This window comes from Lactuca virosa, chromosome 7, assembly GCF_052849685.1.
Source record: "Lactuca virosa cultivar CGN04683 chromosome 7, Lactuca_virosa_CGN04683_v6, whole genome shotgun sequence".
Classification (NCBI taxonomy): Eukaryota; Viridiplantae; Streptophyta; class Magnoliopsida; order Asterales; family Asteraceae; genus Lactuca; species Lactuca virosa.
In genome coordinates, this window is record NC_136432.1 from 279,009,456 (window position 1) to 279,036,417 (window position 26,962).

Below are 26,962 nucleotides of genomic sequence, written 5' to 3' on the forward strand. Positions count from 1 at the left end.
AGTTTGGGAGTTCAAGTTGGAGCTTGGAGATCCATAGATTGTGTTCCATTTCCAGCTCATTTAAGGTAAAAAAGCTCCTGCCTTGATCTTCCATGTGTTTATTCATCTTTAGGGCTTGGATTTTGGGTATATTTAGGGCTTTCTAAGCTATTTTCGGATTGTTAAGTGTTATAGGGAGTATTGACTTCAGATCTTGGTTATTGGAGGGGTCTCATGGCATAAAGGTGCCAACTTTATGGCCATGAGAGCCCCATGCATCTTTTAGACATCATTTGTAGTCCTTTAGGGCTAAAAGACCCATGCATGGACGTAAAGTTCGTGGCTTTACGTGCTATATCGGCCTTAGGAGGTCGGATCTACCCTTTGGATGAGATGAGCTTGACAGAAATCGAGTTTATGGACATGTACTTTAGTGGACTCGACGAGTTGTTCTTGGGACTCGACGAGTCGGATAGTGGTTCTCCAACCCTTGCTATTTTGAGGGTCTGGTTGAGTCTAGAAAAGGACTCAACAAAGATGGACGAGATTATAGACCTGGGAATCATGGGACTCGACGAGTGTTTGAGCAGACTCGGCGAGTCCAAGGCAATCTTCCAATCTTTGAAAATGGACTCGACGAGTTGTTCATACAACTCGGTGACTGATAGACTGGACACATTCTTATGAGGGAGATGAAATCGACGAGTTCAAGGTCGAACTCGGCGAGTCGGATGAAGATGGCCCCGATGGTATGATTGAAGAAGAACCTGTCGAGTTCTTGCTAGACTCGACGACTAGAGACGGGGATTGGTTCGAGTTAGAGGAGTATGGACTCGACGAGTTGGCAGACCAACTCGGCGAGTCAGGTCAACTGGATGTTAACTTTGACCAATGTTAGACTTTTACTAAATTGAGTTGACCCTGGTTTGGGTTGCATGTTCGAATTGATAACTTCAAAGGGTTGTCGTGTAGGGATTGAGGAGTCGAGGGGAGTCGACTTTCACGCCGAGGACATTTCAGACACTACACGACATCGAGGTGAGTTACCTTCCAGTAGAAGTGGGTCTAAGGCACCAAGGTCGGCCCACTGGTAGTTGTTTAGTTGTGATGATTGTCTTTGTGATAATCATCTGGGTTGCTTTTGCTTGATATATGTGTATGCTAGTATGCTATGTTATGTGAGATAGTATCAGTAGGAGGGGACTAGTCCCCGATTCGGTCACTAGGACCAATGGGTAGGTCGGACACCCCAGATATGTCTGACAACATGATTCTGATATGATATTATATGCTAGCGGTAGGGGGTGAAATAGTCCCCGTATTCGGTTGAGATAGACCGGAGGGTAGGTCGGCACCCCAGAATAGCCTGACATGGGTAGGTCAGCACCCCAGAATGGCTTGACATGGGTAGGTAAGCACCCCAGAATGGCTTGACATGGGTAGGTCGGGCATCCCATAATTGTCCGGCAATATGTATGTGGTTTTGGTATGTGGTATGATGGGGGAACTCACTAAGCTTTGTGCTTACAGTTTCAGTTTTGGTTTCGGGTACCTCTTTGTCCAAGGGGAAGGAGCCGGCGGTGTAGAAGCGCATCACACACACACATGATTTCCGCATGGAGTTTCTAGGATTGTACTCTGATTTTCATAACTCTTGTTATTGTGATTTTGAAACATGACGTTATGGTTTTTATAAGTTGATGTAACCTTGACAATGTTTTGGTACACTATTTCATGAGGTACTTAATTTAAAAATGAATTTTTTGGCCTTGAAAATTGGGATGTTACAAATGCCATGGGCTAGCCCACATGGTCTTTACCTAGGACAGCCATGGGCTACCCCACATGGTCTTAAATCCAATGTCATGGGCTACCCCACATGGTCTTTACCTAAGACAGCCATGGGCTACCCCGCATGGTCTTACATCTAATGCCACGGGCTCCCCCCGAGGTCTTCCATGCAAAACACACATTCACATGACATACCAAAACACATAATGACTAACACATATATCATAATCACATAATGGGCCGGCCTTGGTGCTTTAGACCCATGGGTATGGTGAGAAGACTCACCTCACAAAGTTGAACCGACAACTGAATTCAGGTATGTCCTACACTGCTCCTCCCAAACTGCCTATAACCAATAAATAAATAATCTTAACTCTGCCCCTACGACTCCTCTGAGTCAAACCTAGTCAAAGTCTAGGTCTGTAGTCAAGGTCAACAGTCCATATTGACCTTGCCTCGTCGAGTGCAATCAACCACTCATCAGTTCCCTGCTTAACTCATTGACTCACCGAGTCATCCGAGAGACTCGTCGAGTTCCTTGATGTTTACGGCCGTAAACTCCCAACCGAACACCCTTGACTGTGAACCCTTGGCCATGTACCCTTGACCGTGAACCCTTGGCCGTGAACGAGGAAACCCTCTCGACTCGCTGAGTCTCTTGCACGACTCGCTGAGTCCCCTTAGTCCATTATGTTTACGGCCTTTTCCAGTGGGACTCAAGGTCCCAAACTTCAGATCTATCCTCTACTAGTGTAGATAACACGTAAAGTTGCAAACTTTACGTGTATGCAAGGCCTCACATGGCCATAACACCAAGACTAACCTTCAAACAAGGTTTTCATGCATGGAGAGGGAATAAGCTTAATAAAAGGTGCAACTTTATGATATTTGGGACCTAAGGAGGTCCAGATCTGGAGTCATATCCTTGTGATAGATCCAGATCTAAGTTTGCTTCCATCTCCTCAAGGTTGGCCATAATCTCCAAAAAGAAATCAAAGCTTAAGGTAGCAGATTAATACCTCAGACAAATGCCCAACACGAAATAGATGCTTAATCTAATACTTCTCCCTTGATACTTCCTCTTCAAACTTGGAATCCTCCCCAAAATCTCAAAGATAAGCTCCCAATTGTTCTTACTTCACACACAAGAGGGTTTGCGGCCGTGAACGTTCTTCTATGGTGTTAAGGGAAGCTACTAGGGTTCATAATAATGTTTATATAGGGGAAAACCCCGAAACTGGGGTTTTCTCTAAACAGCTCTGACTCGCCGAGTCGGGCCTTCCGACTCGCCGAGTCAATTCGGACCCGCGTCCAAGTCACCACGACCCTACTCGACGAGTTGATCTCCCAACTCGCCGAGTCCATGCATAAATCCTCCCCAAATTGGCAACTTTCCCACCAATACCCGAACCAGGTGTTACAGAGACCTTATAAGCTTCCACTATACCATCATCGCTTAAGAAACCACTAATAACTCTGGAAATCAAACCATGGACTAGCTTTGGAGTTTTCCTCATCGCCATCTTTAGAAAACCATAAACTCATTTTCATAAATCACCTTCGCCTTTCGATCTCTCGTCTTGACTCGTGTTTGTGTTCCCCAACGAGTTTGTTGGTTACCATTATCGATCTCAAGATATCGATTTTGTGCAAATTTAATTCCAAAGCAAATCCACCTAATTATGGTGATTGTGAAATTACTAGTCGGGAAGATTGATGAACAAAGAACCCTAAAAAAATCACTAGGTTAGGGATGAGATTAGTTTGGTTTTTTGTTTTTCTTTTTGCAAGTTTTGGGTTGGCTTTCAACATCGATCTTCAAAGATTTCTAGGTTGATTTTGTTCAACTTTGACATATTTTGATTTCATCGATGGTTTATGTAATGTTGTGATGTTTATGGGAAATCCAAACCTCAATTTATGTATTAGATTGGGTTCTTTGGAGAAATTGAATTGTTTTCTATTACAGAGGGGTTGGAGAAGAAAATGACATAAAATAGGGAAATGTTGAAAATTATGGAGCAAGTTGGTGATGGTCAGTTGGGTTCTGCAAAGGGGTTCAAATTATGGCAAGACTGTTTGGTGGTGGATCATAATAGTAGAAGGTGGCAAGAAGGAGGCAATGACTAAGTTTTTGAATCACTCTTAAAACCGAGGAACGGTTGGGTGTGGGTAATTTTCCGGCAGGCAGTGGTTGGGTTGTTTCCGGAGAATTGGAAGAAGGCTTTAATAGAGTCGCCAAAGATATAGATGAGTGGTGGAAAAGATGAAGAAGAGGTATGTGGGGGTGAGGGTGAGGGAGGGGGTGGGGTAGGGGCCTTATTTGATTTTTCTTTTTATTTAATATATTCGATAAAAATGAAACATAATAGGAAAAGGAAATTAAATGGGGTAATACAGTCTTTTTAGTTTTTCGAGAGACCAAAACGCATACAAACATTCTCAAACGACCACCAATCCAAAAGTTTAGTGGTTTGGATGTTTTTCTTGAAAAAATACATACCATAGGGACCATTTTTACAGTTTTGTCTAAATGTTAAATAGGTAATAACATAAGTTACATGAATGGTCTCTATGGTTAGAGGTAGTCTGTACGTTTGGTCCTTAAGTTTTTTTCTTAACTCGGATGGTCCCTATTACATATTTTTGTTGTGTGTTTGGTCCCCGATAGACATAAAAAGACTATATTGCCCATGTATATTTCTTTTTAATTAATTTAATATTTATTTAATTAAGGAATTTATTTAATAAAAGAGATGGGTCAAATCACCCCAAAACCTAAGTACCTAACTATTTTATCCTTCCCTATCCATGGAACAAACATTGCGACCGGAAAATGTCGCCTTTCTCTTCCAAACCTTTGCTTACCGGAAAATGCCACCGTTGTAGGCATTGACTTCATTCAACATGGGGCATGTGGATTTACACTTAATCTACATAGGGTGTGTGGAACCCAAATTGGTTGATTTTGGCGTTGTACTTTTGAGGACTTTCCATTTAAAGCAATATGCTTTCACCCTCCACACGGGGCATGTGGATTTACATAATCCACGCGGGTGTGTGGAACCCAATAACTATCTTTTGGCAGTTTTCACTGATTCTTTAATTTAAGAATTTTAAGCCATTTGGGGGAATGTCATCACATAGGGGCAATTTTTCTTGGAGGTTTTTGCTAGGAATCACATTGTTTGGAAATATTATTTCGGTTTATTGTAAGTCGAATTCCTCAAGCTTTAGCCATGTCCGACTAAAGCCTTTTTAAATCTGGTCAAATAAAATAAATCTAACTTTTTCGAAAGTTATACATAACAGATGGAAGATCTGAGGTTTGTCAAAGGTTTGAGCACTTTAAAATAATAACATGTTTTATTTATAACATGTTAGTCTCCACAATTTTAAATTGCTAACATTGGGTTCTTTATTTAGATTGATTTTTTGCTATAAATATGATCCATGCTAAATCATCGGATGGAATGTCATCATTTTTGGTATGTCGTCATTTTTGGTATAATTAAATTTATTTTTTGGTTGAAAATTTTTATATATAAAGTCTTGAAATGATCAATTTTAAAAGAGAAATGGTGGATGGACATGGGGTGGAAGTAATTTAATAAGTATATTTGTTTGAATTGTTGCAACTGAGTTAACATTTGTGTTTGTTCATTGCAGGTAAAATTATTTTCTTTCCATTCGGTTATTATTTAAAAAAATGTATTATATTATTAAAAAAAATATGTTATTTTTACTGTGATGGATGTAATAGAACAACACAACTAGTTGCACCGACGAATTTGTTACTTGGTCCATATTACAACACCATTAAGGGATTTCAGGCATTCAACAAAAAATATATTTTAATCAGTTATAGTTATCTTTCATGTAAATAGGATATACATTTTTACTTTTATACAACGCTTGTGGAAAAAGGTTGGATTGTTTTTGGCATACATTTTCAGACACCACAGGAATGGAAGATTTATCTGGGAGTGGTTTATTATTTATGTTTAAAAAAGTATCTATTAGATTTTTATGAATTTTGTGTTTTTTAAGACTAGACGGTATCATGAAGATCTCACTGGCAGTATGCCTATGTGGCCAACTTCACCGCCGGTAAACACCAGGCTGCAATGTAATCGAGGGCGAAAGCTTGAAAAAGTGGACGTTGGGTGGGATTTGTGAACGTTGCAAAAGACTGTTTCCATATTTATTTATTTTTTTCATTTTTTCTAACCACTATAAATACAAACATATACTCCATATCATGACCTATTCACTCAAACCTATCTTTATCTTATCTTCTTTAAAAAATTATCTAGAAAAATGGCAAATTCATTACAAAATTGTAAGTTGTTACTAACCGTTGGTCAAGCTTTTGTTAAATCATGGGAAACGATTATAGAAAAGGTGCAAGAAGAAGAAGAAGAAGAACAAGAAGAAGAGGAATTCGAATCTAGGCAACCTAAGACGCGGAAGATGATTCTCAGAGATCGTTGGGATGCAAACACTCGTCTAGTGGCACACTACCGGCGTCGATTCCGAATGACAAAACATTTATTTCTTTGTATAGTTGGTGACGTTACTAGCATTTCTGAATATATTAGACAACGTCGAGATGCAAGAGGTGCGGATGGGTTTTCAGAAATACAAAAATGTGCACCTGCGGTTCGTCAGTTAGCTTACGGTTCTGTTTCTGATTCATGGGACGGATATTTTCAAATGTCCGAACGAGTAGCTAGGGACAGTTTGGATGAGTTTTGCAGATGCGTTGTCACTATTTACGGTCCAAAGTATTTGCGTAAACTCACTTTTATTGACGTTCAATCATTATATGATCATCATGCTAGTATTTATGGCTTTCTTGGTATGCTTCGAAGTTTGGATTGTCTTCATTGGGCTTGGGGTAGTTGTCTTAATGCATGGCAAGGGCAATTTACACGGGGTGATTAGGGTCACCTCACAGTCATACTTGAAGTTGTTGTGTCACATGATCTTTGGATTTGACATGCTTTTTTTGGTGCTCCTGGCTCAAACAACGATATTAATGTTTTAGGCATGTCGCCCATATTCAATGGGTTTTGTGATGGGTCCGCACCTAGCTGTCATTTTCAAGTGAATGGAACGACGTATATTTATGGGTATTATCTTGTTGATGGTATATACCCTGAATTTGTTGTGTTTGTGAAGACGCTTACATGTCCAGGTGATCCAAAATGCATAAAGTATAAAACGTACCAAGAAAAGGCTCGGAAGGATGTCGAACGAGCATTTGGAGTCCTCAAGAAGTGTTGGCGTATACTACAACATCCGACTTGTCCTCGAAGTGTGGAAAAGCTCGCTTGTATTATGTATGCGTGTATCATTTTACATAATATGATTTTGAAAGACGAGCACAAAATAATTTGTCAGTTTCAACCAAAGGACGGTGCATCCTCTAGTACGCTAATACCACCTGGTTCCATCTTATGGCGTGCAAGAAGAAGGCCGATATGTGACAATCAAAAACACCACGAGCTTCGCAACGATTTGACAGAACACATATATCGGGTTAATGAAATTGATTTAAATGAGCCAATGGACAATGATATCGGTGAATATTCGGACTGAAATATTTTATTAAGTTAGTTAATTTAATTTCCGTTTTATGATTGTTAAATCAAATGTAATGTTTTTAATTTATGAAATGTTATGTTATTTTAATTAGTATTTATTTTTTATGTTTATGAAATTACTTAGATTTTTGAATTAAAAAAAAGGAAAATTTGGTAGGTAAAAAACATCACCAAACCGTACCTCATAGGTAAAAAAATGTAAAAACTACAAAAGCTTAGGTGGCGTTTATATGACACATTTTTACCATCGACAAAAATTATACCATACCCCGCCTAATTAAATTTTTGTGCATGAGAATTGTTTAAAATAGTTGTAATACCCCTGCGCATTGTCCCTGGAGTTCTATAAAAACGGAAATTTGTTAAGAACAAAAGTTTTTAAAACATATAGAAACAGAGCTACCGAAATGGGAAAAATCTTTAAAACATGTATAAAATGGAAAATTTTAAAAATTGAAAAAGTTAATTCTACAAAGAACTTATTTGTAAAAACAAATTCGACAAAATAAGTAGCCGTAACCTTAAAGGAAGACATAACTAAAAGAAATATAAGAAAAAACTTAATTTTAAAGAACTTAAAAAAAAAAATAGAAAAAAGTAGGGAAACCGGTAACAAAGTTTGGATGAGTTGGTAATTGTAAGTTTAGAAAAACGTATTCACTTTATTCAAAGATCATATTTTTAAACGGGAAAACTGCAATAAAGTCCTTATATATTGACATCATAATCGATTTAGTCCTTATATATTTTTTTTATTCAATTAAGTCCCAAAAGCCGGTAATCGTATTCAATTTAACAATTTTACTCGGTCAACAGGTCATCAAACTTTCGAAAATTACATTTTTGGCCCAGATTTCAAAGTTTATTACAAATCTGGTCCAAAATTTACATTTTTGCCTAGATTTTAAATTTTATTACAAATTTGGTCCCAAATTTACCCTTTTGGCCCAAATTTTAGAATTTTGATATGAATTCATCCTCACTTTAGTTTTTTTACAACTTTTTTTCTCAAAATTTTGTTTCGGATATGTTTTTTCTATATAAAATCATATTTATACAAAAAAAAATTATTTTCACATAAAAAAATCTAATATTTTCTATATAAAAACTTTTTTTTAAAAAAAAAAACTTTTTGTATACGAAATATCTATTTATTAAGTACATAAATATATACAAATCCGTTTTTATAGAAAAAATGTATACAAACATCTATTTTCATAGTATATATATATATATATATATATATATATATATATATATATATATGCACACAAAACATGTTACGATCCAAAAACTGTTATAATTCAAAATAATAAGATTCAAAATTTTATGATTCAATGTGATATGATTCAAAAACATGATTCAAAATGTTATTATTAAAAAAATGTAATCATTCAAATTATATTATCAAATTTACAATAAAAATGCTTCCAAAAGTTTGTTTATATCAAACTGAATAAACATTTTGTACTTCCATTAACTTGCAATAACAAAGAAAATGTTTAATGGATGTAAAGGTCGGAAGAAATAGAACCAACATATGCTAAAATACAAGGATGCAACCTGACTGTCACAATGTACAACAATTTTTTGTTTAATATTCGACTGATTGTAGAGAATAGAGCAGAAGAAAGATATCAACAAGAATAAGCAAATAATCAAACAAATTGTACAGCGATAAATACTAAATTAGGGCTTATTTGCTTCCATTATCGTGAAATTGGACCAACATAATTTGAAAAAAGGTTATTTAAAACGAATTCTTACAATTTACAACGATTTTTAGTGAATGCGAAGCATTGATGCTGTAAGGACGATCGATGGTAGATAACAAAGTAGAAGAAAAGAGGGAAAAGTGTTTTCATAGCTGAACGTCTTGATAAAAACGGATTTGCATATATTTATGTACTTAATAAATTCCCATTTTTATAAATAGGTATTTTGTATACAAAAAAGTTTTTTTAAAAAAAGTTTTTATATAGAAATATAAGATTTTTTATGTGAAAATATGTTTTTTTTCTTGTATAAATATGATTTTATAAAGAAAAAACATATTCGAAACAAAATTTTGAGAAAAAAAGTTAAAAAAAAAACTAAAGTTAGGATGAATTCATAATAAAATTTTAAAATTTGGGCAAAAAGGGTAAAATTTTGACCAAATTTGTAATAAAATTTAAAATTTAGGTCAAAAGTGTAAATTTTGGACCATATTTGTAATAAATTTTGAAATCTGGGCCAAAAATATAAATTTTAAAAGTTGGATGACCTTTTGACGGGGTAAAAGGGTTAATTTGAATACGATAACCAGTTTTTGGGACTTAATTGAATAAAAAAAAGATATAATGACTAAATCGATTATGTGACCAATATATAAGGATTTTATTGCAGTTTTCCATTTTTAAACTAAGAAAAGTGGGAGGGTGGAAAATGAACAAAAGAGTAATTATGAGCTGAGAAGCCAAAAATAACTTTTAAACTAAAACAAAAGTTTGGAGGGTAGAAAATGAATAAAATAGGAATTATGGGTAATTGTAATGTTTAAAAAAGTTTCTATAAGATTTTTCTTAGTTTTGTGTTTTTCTGTTATATTTTTGGGTGTTCGGCAAAATTGGCTTGTAGCGGGTAGCTTGTAACTTGTAGCGTTTTGTTAAACGCTATATGAAGTAGCATTTTGATTTGAAGCGTTTTGTTTAAACTAAACGCTAGAAGCTTGTAGTGCCGAACGCGGCTTTCTGTTCAAAACGAAGCGTTTTGTCAAACGCTAGAAGCTCTCAAACGCTCCGTGCCGAACACGTCCAATATAAAAGAATGCAAATTTTCATGTAATTACTTTTTATACTAAAATTGCTATTTACCGACAGCTTAGTGACGGAAATCCGTCAGTAAAAATGTTTCTATTGTAACAATTAAACGAGATTTTACCAACATATTTTGGTCCGTCGCAAAGTTCATTACCGACGGATACCAATGGATTTTGCGGTTTGTAATGCCCTGTCAGGGTGTACTAAACCCAAACAAACTCTCCTTCAAATAATATGACATACGTATACCGTCTGGAGAGAGAATCTATTTTCATATCCATAAAAGTCTCATTTGACTTCTATATGTACTCTTCATACCTTCATATATCATATTTAATGCTAATCAAAACATGTGTAGTTATGGTGACTCAGAATCAAATAATCAGTTGCATATATAATCGAAGAATCTGAATCATAGCTAGTTTACCTCAACATCTAAAACTGATTATTACTAACTTCGAATTGAAATAAATAGATGAAGCATGCATCCAAATACTCCCAAATATTTCAGGGATTGTACGTTCTGGTAAATGGTAATAGATTAGAATCGTCCCGGTTTGTTAATTTACTTTTGGTTCTCATTGCATCTGGTAGGAGATAGTACTTCATGAACTCAACTATTGATCGTTCAAAATCAGCTCCATATTTCAACAAAAGCAGACAAACTGATCTGGAATGATCTATGAAATATATGTATTATATAAACCAGAAATTTACAGAAAATGATCAATTAATTAACTAACAGATTATGTGATTACCTGGTATATTCTATTGGGGAAATTGTAAAAATCATAGATGGTGTCGGTAAGCATCTAACGTGGACAAAACTGAAAGACAACTGTATAAATACTTGTGTGGGTTTTGTTCTATTTCCTCTAAATACATGCATGATTCACACTGGGTTCGTTTAATCAGTGAATCTGATCGGAGATGAGAGGTGCTTTTAGGTTGAGGATGGTCGGGGATGAGAGCAGATGAAGGTGCCTTTTGGGCTGAGGATGATCGGAGATGAGCTTCTGAACCTGTGCTTGAGTTGAAGATGCTCTAGAATGAGAGAATGATGGAAGGATATGAGAGAGAAAGAAGTATTTTAAAACTTTCCGTTTTGTATTTTTTCTAATACTTACTTTCTTATGCAAATTAAACCTTTTTTTTTGAACTTTTACATCTGGTATCGAGACAGACCCGACCCGACCCGACCAGTAGGAACAAACATTGCTTTGAAATGAAAAAAATGTCTGTTTGACTTGTCGACGCATTTATTGATATAAAAAAAAGTCTGCTTACACTGTGTATGCATTTATATTTATATAAATTAATATGATATGATGTGAAACGGTATCGTTAAGCGGAGGAAGCAACGACTGACGGAGGCGTTTATTGCAGATGGCATCGCGGTTGTGGTTGTGTTTCTGCTTGACTATCACCGCCGCCATAACTCGAGCTCAAAACACCACCGATCCAGCTGAAGGTACTGCTTCATATACTCTCTCTCTCTCTCTCTCTCTCTCACACACACACGCACTATGGGTACATGTTTTGCTTTCCTCTGATCAATTATATCAAGATCTCCGATTAGTGGTTGCGTGTGTGTGTGTTTTTTATCCAGAGAGAATTTCGTTCTCTTTTATTCAGAATTTGATTTGAGTTTCATTTTCATTCGCATTAAAAGATGTTATTGATTAATGATTAGATGCTCTAACAAACCCAGATAATTTATCAAAATTTTCGAACAAACCCAGCATTTATAAATAATAATAATAATAATAATAATAATAATAATAAAATTAAATTAAAATTTTCAATTGAAATATTGATTAGTTTTCTTATTTGTATTTTCGAACCTTATGTAATATATAAAAGCTATCCAAACTCTCAAGTCGACTAGCTTAGAAACTAATTGTTTTAAAAAAAAAAAAAAATTGTACACCAATCAAAGCCAATCCATATATTTTGACCCATACCCAAAAATAATAAATAAATAAATTTGACTTGTGAAACTAGGTACTACCATCTAGGGGTGAGCATTTGGACCGAACCGGACCGGACCGGTTATGGAGAATATTGTGGACCGTAGAACGGACCGGATGAGTCGTGTCTGTGTCCGGGTCCGGGTCCAGGTCTGGGTTTTCCGGTTCTTGGACCCGTTTGGACCGGTACAACTTTAATTGCATAGAGTACAAGTCGTTAAAATAAGTTCTTTGGGTTTGATAGAACTCGTTAAAACGAATACATTATTGGGTTTGATACGATACAACTTGTAAAAATGATTACCTTTTCGTTTCATGCATAACTAATCTACCTTGATGTTATAATATTATAACTTACAAAATTAATTTTCCAAATAAAAACAACTAACATATAAATCAAGTTCACCAAGATCCATTTTATATGATTTATCTGTCAAAGATACATAAAATTCATAATTATAGTCTAAAATAATAGTTAAAAAGTTGAAATATTTCAGCTTTGATAGCTCAACTTTAAAGGATTGTAACTCACTGAATATAATATCAAAAGCAACAAAATTATAGTCTAAATTCATCTACAAACTGTAAACTAAATATTGGAAAAAACCGCAGGTCAATCCGACTTAAAACGAATGAGTTATGGTTGTTTAAAAACATTGACAAATTACAAAATTTTAAAAATCTTGCTGAAAAGCTGAAAATTTTCAGCTTTGATAGCTCAACTTTGAAAGAGTGTAACTCATTAATATAATACCAAAATCAGCAAAATTATAGTCTAAATTCATCTAAAAACTGTAAATTAAACGTTGGAAAAAACCGTGTATCAATCCGACTTAAAACGACTGAGTTATGGTTGTTTAAAATTTTTCACAGATTACAAATACGTTGCTGAAAAGCTGAAAATTTTCAGCTTTGATAGCTCAACTTTGAAAGACTGTAACTCATTGAATATAATAACAAAATCAACAAAATTATAGTATAAATTCATCTACAAACTGTAAATTAAATGTTGGAAAAAACAGCGTGTCAATCCGACTTAAAACGAATGAGTTATGGTTGTTTAAAGTTTACATATATTTTTTTTAAATCGGGTCCAACCGGTTCTAAACCCGGTAAAAACCGGACCGGACCGGGAAAAAAACCGGACCGGTTTTGATGGATTCCTAGAATCGAGAACCGGCCCGGGGGTCCAAAAAAACGGTCCGGTCCGGTTCACCGGTCCAAATGCTCACCCCTACTACCATCTCTTACCAATTTTAATGTCGCAAACATCTGCATTCTAATTTGTTACGTTTTTCGTCCATTATATGTATAAAGATATTATATTATGATTAAGATTTTTGCAAAAAAATGAATATGATATTTTAAAAAAGTATAATCCACAAGAAATTTGTCCGATTTAAAGTTTTAACTACTCGAAAAATTTATTGTTTTTCAATTTAACCATTTAAAGTTTTAATTTTTATAAAAAAAACATCTTTAACCTAAAAATAATTTTTCGGTTGTATTTTTCAACTCATTAATAGAAAAATAATTGGAGTGACTTAAAAAAACATCCAAGTAGATAAATTAATTAGAAAAAAAAAAAACTTTGCATGGTTAAATAAAAAACCAAACTACATTGATCTTTATCAAATTCTAAAGTTTATATCCTATGGTGAATGACAACTCTTTAGAAAAACAATTCATAACCCTCAATCGGGAATTTGTTAGGACGATTAGGGGTCTTTTCGTATTTAACTAAAAAATTAAGGTTGCATTTGACAATTTGTGAAACAAATATCCACCGACTTCAATTCATCAAATTCCTTTCTTTTTCCCGCTTCAACGGAGTAGCACGGTGGTTTATACGAAAAACTGAGATTGCGGCCATTAGGTTAGGGTTAGGGTATCAAAATCAATATCACAACCGTGTCACTGTTGAATTTAGTTTTCGATTTTGTTAATTTGAGGAATAACAGGGTTACTAGTACCATAGTTATGAATGAAACTGAAGAAAAGTGGTGTTGCAGCCAGAGTTATAAATGCAATGTTCAGCCAATGGGGGATACCAGAAAGTTCAGTAACAGCGATGGGATGGAACATAAGCGGAGAATTATGCAGCGGCGCTGCCACAGACCCTACCAACTTCGATTACCATATTTACAATCCCGGTATCAAATGCGACTGTAATTTCCCCAATTCTGCTTGCCACATCACCCACCTGTGAGTGTATTCTTTCCCTTCAAATATAAAACTCTGTTATGTCCGAATTAACTTTAGCAACATCATCTTTTGGTCACTTCGATCAGAAACGTTTTTGCAATGGACGCAGTGGGCACAATACCGGAAGGACTGTGGACTTTGACTTACCTTACCAGTCTGTATGTATGCAGCTATTTCTACACTATACTGTTAACTACGATAGAAAGTTAAAACCTAAAAATGTCTATCCATGTTATGAATATCTATTCTTGTATTCTGCTAACATATCAAACTTTTGCTACAGTAGTTTGGTCAAGAATTACTTAACAGGTCCCTTGTCACCTTCCATTGGCAATTTAACTCGGATGCAGTACATGTAAGTCATCCCTTTTTGATACTTTAAACTCAAATTATGATTTTGAATTTTATTTTATTTTTTTTGGTAGGAATATCAGCTTCAATGCGTTATCAGGGCAGGTTCCACGTGAGCTAGGACAGCTTACTGATCTTAGACACCTGTATACTTCTTCCTATACTTTGTTAACCTTTATGCAAATCTGCAACCAATTAGCAACTTCTTCTGTTTAATTCTTTGTTATATTTTCTTTAACTTTTTATGTTGCAGGAAATTTGGCACAAACAATTTTGAAGGCTCTCTGCCATCTGAACTTGGAAATTTGAGAAGATTAGAAGTGCTGTAAGAACTAATAACACTCATCTTGAACTCGTCTTTCATTACTATTGCACCCACCAATGCATTCTGTTGTGCATATATGTAAACAATATCTATCATTGATTACATCTTCATGTATGTACATTTTTGTCAGTTGGATTATTAGCTCTGGAGTTGGTGGTGATATACCTTCCACATTTGCTAATTTACAGAACTTACATACAGTGTAAGAGAGTTTATATTTAATGGTGTTTCAAGGCACTTCATCCATCATATAAAAAATTGTGAATTGTGATACATACACCCTTATAAAAATACATCTCATTTTCATTTTACTTCATAAACAATTTTCGAGAAGGTGCACCATAAGTTTATTCTTCTCAGTTTTTAATAATTTGGGTCATTTATTGTGGAAAATAATTCTTGGTTTCTCAGAGGGGCTTCTGATAATGGATTCACAGGCATAATACCGGACTTTATAGGGAATTGGTCACAGTTAGTATCATTGTAAGCAAGCATCCAAATTATTTACATGATTTTCACTTGGAATTTTTTAAATATAAGTCACACTTGATGTTTCAATAGGAATTTTGAGGGAAACTCTTTTGAAGGTTCTATACCATCGACATTTTCTAGACTAACCTCTTTGCAGAACTTGTAAGCCTTTGTTTTCTAAAGAATTCATTATTATATTCTGCAAGTTACTATTTTGATCGTTTGATTTGCAGAGTAAACTCTAAATTGCGTTGGTTCTATAACGTTATAGGAGGATAAGTGGCTTATCTAATGGAACTCTGGATTTTATTCAGGATTTGAAGTCCCTGAGAGTTCTGTAAGCAAATATTTGATCTTTTTTTAAATCTACCCATGCTTCCTTTATTATCCCGAAGCTTAATATATAACAAGATGTTACCTCTTGCAGAATGTTGAGGAATAACAAACTTTCTGGCTCTATTCCAAATAACATAGGAGAATATACAAACTTGACATATCTGTGAGTAATCGGAATATATAGATTTACTTCCATTAAATGGCTATTATCTAATAAACAAGAGCTCTCCATTTGGGTGTCTACTTTTCAGGGATTTGAGTTTCAACAATTTGAGTGGACCGATTCCAAGGGGATTGTTCAACTCGAGTCGATTATCTTTCTTGTAATACACATAATCTCCTTGTATGATAAATAATATGTGGTCAATAGGTCTCGGTATTGACCAGTTTTACATATCATCATTCTCAGGTCTCTTGGAAACAACAGTTTAACGGGTACTCTTCCTGATGCAAAAAGCACAACTCTCAACAATATGTAAGTGAATTTTGTATTTGCAAAATTGATTATAGGTTGGTTAATTAAAAAGAAAATGTGATACAAATTCAGATATGTTTGGCCAAAATACAATCAAACCAAAAATATTATGTGTCTATTCTAGAAGGGAAAAAAGAGCAAATGTGGAAAGTGGCTAAATGAACAAATCTGCTTCCATCCATATCTCAAGCTGTCAACTAGAAAAATGTAGGGAACTTTAGCCATCTTCTTTGTACTTCCTTTTTTGGGGACTATTTCTTTGAGAATCTCAACCGACTTCACAAACTTTTATTTTTGGGTATTGTATCTTTTATACTGAACTTCTCTAGAAATTTCTTGATGTACTTTGTTTGACAAAAGCGTTCAACTTTTCTTCTACGGCCTTCTTCTACTGTATGGAGTATTTCATCCTCAAAAGCCTTTGAATAATATTCAAGTTCACTATTCTCTGTCAGTAACAAATAGTTTGTTGATGGAGAATACATGATTGACTTTCTCTGGTGTATCTCCGAACAATAGGAGGTTTAGACTTTTCCTCGTTTGTTACTACAACCACCTCTGGACTCTCATTATCTCCAGGTTTATCTAAGTTCCCACTGCCTCCTGAATCTTCAGCTATCTCAGGAGTACTCCTGATAGGTTTTGCAATGTCGTCTTCTGAGATTTCTTGAACTCAACTTGATCTTTCTTTTTTGGTTTCTTTTCTCTGTGGGGACTTCTTGCAATCTTATCCTTGTATAAGGTACTCTCGTTGAACACTACATTTTGACTTTTGATAACCATTTTGTTTTGGTTATCCCAAAATGGTAACCCATGGCATCCAACCCATAGCCTATGAAGGCATATTTCTTTGCCTTTTCCTTGAGTTTGTCTCTTTCAAAATCCTTGATCTTCATCACAACCGAGTACTTTCAAATGTCTGAATGAAACCTTCTGACCAGCCATTCCTTTTTTGGGATTCGAAACCCCGGGGACTGAGGGTCCTCCATTGATTAAGTATGTTGTACTAATCGGATATGCCCATAACATCATCTTGGGCAACCCTTCATTTAATCTCATGGTATTTGCCCTCTCGTTCAGCGTACAATTTATCCCTCAGCCACACCATTCTGCTGAGGTGTTTCAGGAACTGTTTTCAACATCTTGATCGCATATTCATCACAATAATCAACGAATTTTTTAGTGTTGTACTCATCCTCATTGTCCGACTTCAAACATTTAATCTTCAGACATGTTTCGTTTTCCACAACTTTCCATTTCTTGAAGATACTAAATACTTTAGATTTGTTGTTCATGAAATAAACCAAACTTTTATACTGCATTGATCAATGAAAGTAACATAATACCTGAAACCTCCTACCAAATACTAAAGTGAGACACTATACATTTAAATGAACTAGCTCTAACTTCCCAGCCTTAGGTGGTTGACTCAACATTTGGATGATTTAGAAGTTGCTTTGCGAGTATTGGTTCACAAGCAATTCGTGGCTAATCGTAAGAAGTGCTCCTTTAGATAGACTTCGGTGTAGTATTTAGGGCATATCATCAATGGGGATGGCATGGCTATGGATCCTAAGAAAATCAAAGTTGTATTGGCTAGGATGGTTCCCACGCAAATTAAAGGATTGCAGGGTTTTTAGGCCTTACTGAGTATTATTGGAAGTTTATTAGGCATTATGAACGTATTGCCAAACCCTTCCCAAATTTGACCAAGACAGATGCATTTGGGTGGCATATGGAGGCACAACAGGCTTTTGACAAGTTAAAAGAAGCTATGACTACTCTTCTTGCACTTCTAGACTTCAATCTTCCCTTTATGGTTAGAATGTGATTCTTTAGGAAGGGGAATTTGGGGCTATTTTGATGCAACAAAGTCAACCTGTCGTGTACTTCAGTAAAGCACTTAGTGACCGTAAACACTTAGGTATTGTTTGGTACATGGACTAGATAGAATGGAACTAAACAGAACTGAACATGACTGGATTGAACCGAATTGGACTAAAAATATTAATATTATTTGTCCAACGTTTAGTTTGGCTAGTACAAGACAGAACAATAAATTAAAATCACAAAATTATCCTTTATATATATAATCTCCAAAGCATTAGACCCCTAGATACAACCACCTCCTCTTTATCTTCTTCCACTATATATATATATATATATATATATATATATATATATATATATATATATATATATATATATATATATATATATATATATATATATATTATCATCTTCAAAGCATTAGCCATGGTCTCTCAAACAATCAAATATCTGAATATAATATTATAATGATTAGAATTGTAATCTCTGATTTAAAACAATCAGTTATCCAATTGTAATTTAAGAGTAATTTTCACTAATCACTTCCAATTCCAAGTCGGTGTAAACTGTAAAATACTGCATTTATTATCTATAAATTAGCTTATAGCGTTTCTTTTCCTGTCAAACGTTAGAAACAAAAAACCATGGTAAAAATCTTCGTGAACAGAAGTCGATCACGACGACTTGGTGCTGCTGTGATATTAATTTCAAAATATTTTCTATCGTACTTCTTTTTAATATAACCTTATTAGTGATATTAATTTTGAATTATACTTGTGAATCGTTGTCATATGAATTGTTAACAGAGACGTCAATAGAAGATTATGCAAAGGGTGTTTATGTCATTATAAAGTCAGTTCCATCTTGTTCCACCCTCTTTTGTAGGACTAATTTTTTATCATTTAGTCCCATCGACTTAGTTAATAACTTATTTTAGTTCTGTCCCATTCACACCAAACACCTTCTAAAAAAATCTTCTAATTGAAAAAATAATAATTTGAATTCAGTTCCTCCTACCAAACGCTACATTAGTGACCATAACTTGGCAAAGCCATAGTTGACAAAGTTGTTAGGATACAAATTTGAGATATGTTAGAAACTGGTCCTGGAAAATCAAGCAGCATATGCTTTATCATGATGGGTTGAAGATGAGGCTTTCTCCGTGGTTGTGTATGAGGCTTTGTGGTTGCAGGGTTCAGTTGATTAATGAAAGTCATGCAGATGCGGAAATACATAAATTAACTATTGAAACATGTGGAACATAAGACAGCTTATCCGGGTTATACAGGCCGACATGAGGTGTTATGTTACAAGGGTCTATTAGTTATTCCACGGATCGATGGTTAATATAGTGGAAGGGTGGCATGGTCGAAGAAGCCATGTGGGAACTCGTGTTGTCTACTAAGAGCCAATTTCCCAAAATAAGTCTCAAGGACAATACTTTGTTTGAAAGGAGTAATGATTCCATACAAATTCAGATTTGCTGGGCTATAATTCAATTAAACCAAGAATATTATGTGTTTATTCTAAAAGGGTAAAAAGGGGAAATGCAGAAAGTAGCTAAAGGGTGGATAGAGGAGAGGGGAGAATAAAATGGGTAGGGAGATTACGTCTTGTAGGTTAGTTATTTTTGCACACATTGTATTGACTCTCAGCCTTATCAACAATGTGAGAGAGGGAAAATTCATGGATTGGCTGTGTAATTTCTTTCATTTACATCATTGAGATACATCTTCTTCCCTAAATTTTCTCTGTTCTTTTAATTTCATTACATTGTAATTTTTGTTCTTATCAAAATGTTTCTTTTTCTATTTTTCATATAATTATCTTCTTGCAGTGATTTGTCATATAATGAACTATCTGGGACACTTCCTTCTTGGGCCATTGACCCAACCTTACAACTGTACGTACTTCATTTTTTATATTTCTTTTAAATTTTTTATTTATACCATGTCTATTTTCTATTAAAAAGTGGTAAAATATACATTACTTTATAGCGTAGTTTTAAAGCTAATATCACATTTCTAATTATTAGATATACCTATCTAGTTGTATTAGATTAAGATTCTACTTTCCATAGATAGGTTTCATCTTCTGTATATATTGAGAGGTTGAGATTGTAAATATCATTAAGGAACTTAATTAACTCGTACATGGTATCAACTCTTGTTCCTTGCTAATTAATGGCTAATGACACCAAATTTCATCCGTCTGTCACTGTTTCAAATATTAAGAATATATGATACCTATATGGAGCAACCACATGGGTTTGTTGCTCAAGGGGAGTTTGGAAAAGTTTGTAAATTGCGTAAATCACTGTATGGTTTAAAGCAGTATCCTTGGGATTGGTTCAGGATGCATTTTGCTCGTGGTGTATGTTGATGACATTGTGATTACTAGGAGTGATGGAACTGGGATCAGGAAACTGAAATATTTCCTTGCATCTCGGTTTCAAACTAAGGAGCTAGGTACTTTAATATATTTTTTGGAAATTGAGGTCTCATACTCAAAAAAGGAAACATTTGTCTCAACGGAATTATTGCTTGGGTATTTTGAAGGATTATTGGATGATTGAAACAAAACCTTGGGAGGCCCTAATGATTCCAAATGTGAAATTGAAAGCAGACGATGGAGATCCACTTGAAGATCTAAAGAAATACAGAAGAATTGTAGTAAAGCTTAACTACCTGACAGGAACCTCACATTGGGATGTTTTTAGTCATATTCTAAAGTATCTAAAGTGAAGTTGACTACAATGGTATCCTATATCAGAATCAGTCATCATGTCATCGAAGGGTTGTCGACTACAATGGGGATCCTAAAAACAGGCAATCTACTACATTCTATTGTGTGTTTGTTGGCAGGGAATCTAGTTTCGTGTAAAAGTAAGAAACATAATGTCATTTCCAAGTCAAGTGCACTTGAATAGACTAAATACGAGCTGATATGGGTACATAATTTTCTACTAGAAATTGGGTTTGTTCAATCTAGACCAATGAATTTGTATTGTAATAGTGAGGCGGCTATCCATATTGCAAACAATCTTGTATTTCATGAAATGACTAAACATATCGAAGTAGACTGCCATTTCATTCGTGAATAGCTAGAAGATGATAAACTATATCTACTCCCCATGTTCGAAGTCTAACTAGTTGTTGTCTTCACCAAAGCATTACCTAGTTTGCGGACCTCTGCTATTTGTAACAAGTTATTATGTTAAGGACTTCAGCTTGAAAATGAAGATGGTTGTCAAGAAATTGGTTGACTTTGTAACATCTATGCTTCAGCTTGAGGGAGAGTGTTAGAATGTAAATATTGTACTTATTATCTTTGGCCCAGTTAGCCCATGGGCCCATAGGGTTCCCAGCTTTAAGATTTCTACCTCTATATATAGTCATGTACATTCGCCTTGTATAACATGGTGAATAAAGTATTTTCAACCTCAATCAATTCCTTCTTTACGCTATAGATAGGTCTCATCTTGCTTATATGTTGAGAGGTTGAGATTGTAAATATCATTAAGAAAGTTAATTAACTCTTACACTAATGTGTGTACATGTAGTAACATACTTGTGAACAACTTCACTTTAAACAATTCAGAATTGAATTGTCTCCAAAGCGGTTTCCCTTGTGGTCGTGGATCACCAAGATGTAAGCTAAAAATGAAGTTTATATTGTTAATAATGATTTTTTAAGTAAATTACATTTTTGGTCCAAGTAAAATGATTATATACTTGGAATAAGGACTAAACCATTACAAAGACCAAAATTGCAAAAACTAGCTATATTCTTGGACCAAAGATGTAATTTACTCTAATGTATTTTATTAAATTGATTTGTGGAGTACCATTTCATGTTGATTTACAGATAGTAACTTTGGAATCAATTGTGGTGGCCCACAAATTACATCCTCAAGTCAATTAGTCCACGAGCAAGACAACAAACCTCTTGGACCAGCAACATACTACTTGAGCCCCGAAAGGAGGTGGGCTGTTAGCAATGTGGGAGGAAGAGGCATCTTTCATAAAAACACAGAGTCCACCCAACGCCAGTTCAACAACACATTAGCATCCACTTTACGCCAATTCACAAATGCTATAGATTCAAAACTCTTCCAAACAGCAAGACTCTCTACTGAATCATTAAGATATTACGTTTTAGCCCTCGAGAATGGTAACTACACTGTAAAACTCCAGTTTGCTGAACTTGTAGTTGAAGATGGTCCCACTTGGAGAAGCCTCGGAAGGCGAATATTTGACATTTATATCCAGGTATGTGTTAAATAACATTTCCTTTTGACTTAATGAGATTAATAAGTTAAGCACTTAAGCTGGACACCTATACATGGCTGTTTCTTTTTTACTTAATCCATACATAATGACTTAATGGGTCAAGCCAAAAATCTGGCTTAATGTATTAAGACACTAACTCTTGACCTATTTGTCATTCTTCTTTTTCCTCCCTTGTTATAATTGATTAATATTGATAAAATTAATGACTTGGAATGTAATGTAAAATGGTCATATAATCTCATTCTGACAATTTACTCTATCTAGAAAAGAAACAAACTTTACGTATACAACACTTTATCGAGGCATACATAATTACCCATTTAGTCACTTTTTTCATACCGGACTTCATGATAAAAAAAATAGTCCCTTTATTGAAAGAGTAGAAATGGCCGATATGCATGGTTTGGTGGAAATAACAGATTCCGTCAAATTTTGATTTTTGTTGCATGGCTGGTCCTTGTGGTTTCACTTTGTTGCAACCTTGGTCCCTGGGTCGTTATTTTTTTCAGGGAAATCAGGTGTTTAAAGATTTTGATATCAAAAGGGCTGCAGGGGGAGCTTCATTTAGTCCTGTTACAAGGGAAGTGACAGCTGAGGTTTTAAATAACTATCTTGAAGTACATTTCTTTTGGGCTGGAAAAGGGTTTTCTTATATACGTGATCAAGGAGATCTTGGACCTCTTATCTCAGCAATCAGTGCCACCCCAAGTAAGTATTCTTTCTTGAAATTTGTTGTTAATTTTTTGGTATTCATTCTTGACAAAATGACGAGAAAGCCCTTTACTTGTTCTTGTACAGATTTCATACCTACTGTGGGCAACAATCCGTCTTCCAATAACAAGAACTATAATACCAGTTTGATTGTGGGCATCTTGACTCCGGTTGGAGTTGTGAGTCTTTTGACATTATTAGCCCTACAAATTATCCGTGAGCAAAGGAAAAGGAGGGATACATCTGGAAATTATGATGAACATGAAGGTGGTTTTTCTGGATCTTTCTTTATGACAGGAGGGATACATTTGGATTTCTTTTTTACATTTGATAATTTGCAGAGTTTTTGGGAATTGACACAAGGCCATATACTTTTGGTTATGGAGACTTGAGAGATGCAACAGATGATTTTAGTCCTGCAAATAAGCTTGGGGAGGGTGGTTTTGGACCTGTTTACAAGGTAAGGTAGTTTTTTCCTTTTTTTTATGAAGAGTCCATTTTTGCTTCTTATAAATAAAGTAAACCATAATTCGTTGGATGGAATGGAATGACGAAAAAGGGAAAGATTAGTTAATGGAATGAGTCATTATATTCCTTGCTCATGTTTAGTTGTCGTGTCGGAATGGAATATGAGTTTTTATAGTATGTGTGAATACAGTGTATAATTTGAATTATACTTTATAGATTATTTTAAGGGATAATTGCTAAAATGACCAAAATGGGAGGCTTCCTATAACATTCTTTTATTTATTTATTTATTAGTTTTAACTTATTTTGTTGTCTATTTATTAATTAATAACATCATGTTTGAATGACTCATTCCATTCCTCCAGCCAACCAAACATGAAAATGGGATGTAATGATTCATTCCATTACATTGCTTCTTGATTCCATTCCATCCTACCAAACAAGCCCTCAAGTTGTTTCGTTCCACCAGAATGAACCATTCCATTCTCAACCCCAATTCCATCATACCAAAACACTATTGTTAGTTGCTACAACCTAAAAATCTTTTCAACAATAAACAGGGAACACTTGAAGATGGAAGAGTAATAGCTGTTAAAAAACTATCCATAGCCTCACACCACGGTAGGAGTCAATTTGTAGCAGAAATTGCTACAATATCTGCTGTCCAACACCGTAACCTTGTAAAATTATATGGATGCTGCATCGATGGAGCAAAACGACTTCTTGTCTATGAGTATCTTGAAAACAAGAGTCTTGATCAAGCATTATTCGGTATAAAAAGTTACATATTTTTAGACATCAAATATAAAGTACTAAAAAAATATAATGCTATAATGTTAGGGGTTTTCATTTGTGATGCAGGAAGCAACAGATTGTCGCTTAAATGGTCCACCCGTTTTGATATATGTTTAGGAATAGCAAGAGGTCTCGCATATCTGCATGAGGAATCTCGTGTACGAATTATACACAGAGATGTGAAATCTAGCAATGTTTTGCTTGATTCTGATTTGAACCCTAAGATAGCAGATTTTGGGCTAGCCAAGCTTTATGATGACAAGAAAACACACTTGAGTACTCGTGTTGCAGGCACATTGTAAGATTTAATTACTTGACATTTCAACTTTTTCTCATTTGAGTAACAGTAAGTTGACTAAGTCTTACTGATTCACTGTGTAGTGGGTATCTTGCACCAGAGTATGCAATGTGGGGACACCTTACGGAAAAGGCTGACGTGTTTGGGTTTGGAGTAATGGCTCTAGAGATTATCAGTGGAAGGCGCAATTCAGATTCAAATTTGGAAGATGAGAAAATATACCTTCTTAATTGGGTATGCTTCATCTTCTTCTTGATGCTTGCCAAAACCTGCATTTTTTTTTTATGATGTTTACTGGCCTTTGGTATGATTTTTAGGCGTGGAAGCTACATGAAGATAATCGCGAATTAGAGTTGGTGGATGAAGAATTGTCTGAATTTGATGAGGGGGAAGTGAAAAGAATGATGAGAATTGCCCATTTATGTACGCAAACCTCGCCAACACAACGACCATCAATGTCACGTGTGGTGGCAATGCTTTCTGGAGATATGGAAGTAACTGGTGTCATTACTCGACCAGAATACCTGTCGTGTTTCGAGTGTTACGATTCTACAACATTTAAAAGTGATAGTACGATTTCAATAGTTTCACCACGTTCACATGATGATTCCTTACCGATGCTTCACAATATCGTGGGAGAAGGTATGTGACCTAAATGTTGAAGATGGTTGAACGCAAATGTAATTGTTATAATATTGATGGTATGAATGAGTTATAGATAAAACCTTTTATTGTGATGTGTAAAATAATATTGTCTCAACAATAACTTTCTACCAAAAAGGGTTTTATGTTAGGCACAGTTAAGTCGAACCAAATTGTTTCTTCCCAAAAGCATCATATGAGATCTATATTACGTACGTAGTGGCTCGTTAGGAGCATGACATAACGCCTCATTACCAACAAGTCAAGGAACTTAATCCACATTGGAAATATAGCTCCATGCTAGACTGAAAACCTTGGCCATTTGTACTAGAGATGAACATGGTGCAGTATAGGACATTTTTTCTATAAACCATGTACCGTACCAACTATAATTGGTATACAAATTTAGCTATTACTACCGTACCAAATAGGCAAACATAATTGGTACTAACTTATTGGTTACCAACTAGTTTGGTTAGTACAAATTGGTATTGTACCAATAACAAAAACCACATGTAATTGAATGATTTAATACACAAAATCTAAATGATTTATTGCACAAAGAATATTTACAGAAATGAATTTTGCAGTTCTTGAGTTTGTTTATTAGATTCTTTTAATAGTTTATGTAATCATTTTACTACAGTAATTATCTTAAAAAAAAGACCGTACAAAATGTTCTTCACTATTGTTATATACAAAAGTGCCTAGTAATAATCGATGATCGATCATAATTTCTCTATGATTTACTCTTGGATCTTTATGATAGGTTTTCTATATACTTCCCTAGATCATTATATGACAGTGGAAACAAGTATTTTAATCTACGGCAAACAAACAACTAAAACCTACAAGAATCTTAACCTAAATAATATGAACAATTACAAGAGGGATCAAAATTACTAACCTTTAACAAAACCAATTTGCTTAAAGACCTTTGATGTAGAAATCGAATTCACCAATCCAAAGAAGAGTAACCAAAGTAGATCATATCTAATAGTTCACTTCACACCCAACAATTCCAAATTACTAATGTTAAAAATAATCCTTCCCACGATTCGAAGAAGTCACTACTAGAATATAGGTCTTTGATGACACGCAATGATTTATGATATGCAAAAGTGTGTCCTAAAAACATGTAGTGATTTCAGAGCTTGGGTTCACATTCACCCCACCTCTCACTACATTATTTGCAAAAACTGTTGTAGGAATTGTTGTTGCTACTAGTGTGTTCTTCTATAAACTTAATAGAAAGTGTTAGATTGATAGATGATATTTTTTATATAATGAATTTATTGAATGTGATTCAGTTTGGATATTAGTACATTTATTTGCTTATTGTATGAAATTGATTGTTTTGTTATATACGTATTTAATATTGTATTATGAGACATTAATTGTCATTTAATTGGAAAATTAGTAAATCTATAATTTTTTTTCAACACTTAAAATTATGACACACAAAAATTTAGGTCGTCTTCCTTTATGAAAGGGTCTTTAATGACACGTAAGGCGTGTCATGAATGCGTATCGTAAATGTGCGCCAAAAGGTTACGACACACAAATGTATGTCGTCTTCCTTTATGACAGGGGCTCTAATGGCATTTGCACCC

The 26,962-nt window shown here is 34.8% G+C and overlaps 2 protein-coding genes across 6 annotated transcripts; both read left to right on the plus strand.

Annotated features, from left to right (window-relative positions):
* The first annotated feature begins 6,090 nt into the window (after positions 1–6,090).
* On the plus strand, positions 6,091–7,374 carry LOC145127783 (uncharacterized). The gene is made up of 2 exons (XM_079062915.1): positions 6,091–6,631; positions 6,821–7,374. The coding sequence occupies exons 1-2, from the start codon at positions 6,091–6,093 to the stop codon at positions 7,372–7,374; spliced, it is 1,095 nt and encodes a 364-aa protein (XP_078919041.1).
* A 4,100-nt stretch (positions 7,375–11,474) lies between these two features.
* Positions 11,475–25,444, plus strand: LOC145124153 (putative LRR receptor-like serine/threonine-protein kinase At1g56140). Of its 5 annotated transcripts, XM_079059386.1 has the most exons (23): positions 11,477–11,651; positions 14,163–14,355; positions 14,442–14,513; positions 14,639–14,710; positions 14,781–14,852; positions 14,960–15,031; positions 15,162–15,233; positions 15,443–15,514; positions 15,593–15,664; positions 15,774–15,839; positions 15,930–16,001; positions 16,090–16,161; positions 16,248–16,313; positions 19,981–20,046; positions 21,706–21,794; positions 22,011–22,414; positions 22,945–23,143; positions 23,234–23,413; positions 23,488–23,606; positions 24,175–24,385; positions 24,476–24,707; positions 24,791–24,941; positions 25,025–25,444. In XM_079059386.1, exons 1-23 carry the CDS (start codon positions 11,567–11,569, stop codon positions 25,355–25,357), a joined length of 3,042 nt encoding a protein of 1,013 aa, XP_078915512.1. In that variant the 5' UTR covers positions 11,477–11,566; the 3' UTR covers positions 25,358–25,444. The 5 variants fall into 5 exon arrangements, with proteins under 5 accessions (XP_078915509.1, XP_078915510.1, XP_078915512.1 ...); XM_079059383.1 differs by having other exon boundaries at positions 11,475–11,651; positions 24,175–24,707; XM_079059384.1 differs by having other exon boundaries at positions 11,475–11,651; positions 14,642–14,710; positions 24,175–24,707.
* The last annotated feature ends 1,518 nt before the right edge of the window (positions 25,445–26,962 follow it).

What these genes read in the sequence shown, in the direction of transcription:
- LOC145127783 (XM_079062915.1), top strand. Translation starts at nt 6,091, where the DNA reads ATGGCAAATTCATTACAAAATTGTAAGTTGTTACTAACCGTTGGTCAA. An exon ending in TAGTATTTATGGCTTTCTTG is followed by an intron (nt 6,632 to 6,820) that starts GTATGCTTCGAA and finishes TTAATGTTTTAG; the next exon opens with GCATGTCGCCCATATTCAAT.
- LOC145124153 (XM_079059383.1), top strand. Translation starts at nt 11,567, where the DNA reads ATGGCATCGCGGTTGTGGTTGTGTTTCTGCTTGACTATCACCGCCGCC. An exon ending in CTTACTGATCTTAGACACCT is followed by an intron (nt 14,853 to 14,959) that starts GTATACTTCTTC and finishes TTTATGTTGCAG; the next exon opens with GAAATTTGGCACAAACAATT. An exon ending in AGCAATCAGTGCCACCCCAA is followed by an intron (nt 23,144 to 23,233) that starts GTAAGTATTCTT and finishes GTTCTTGTACAG; the next exon opens with ATTTCATACCTACTGTGGGC.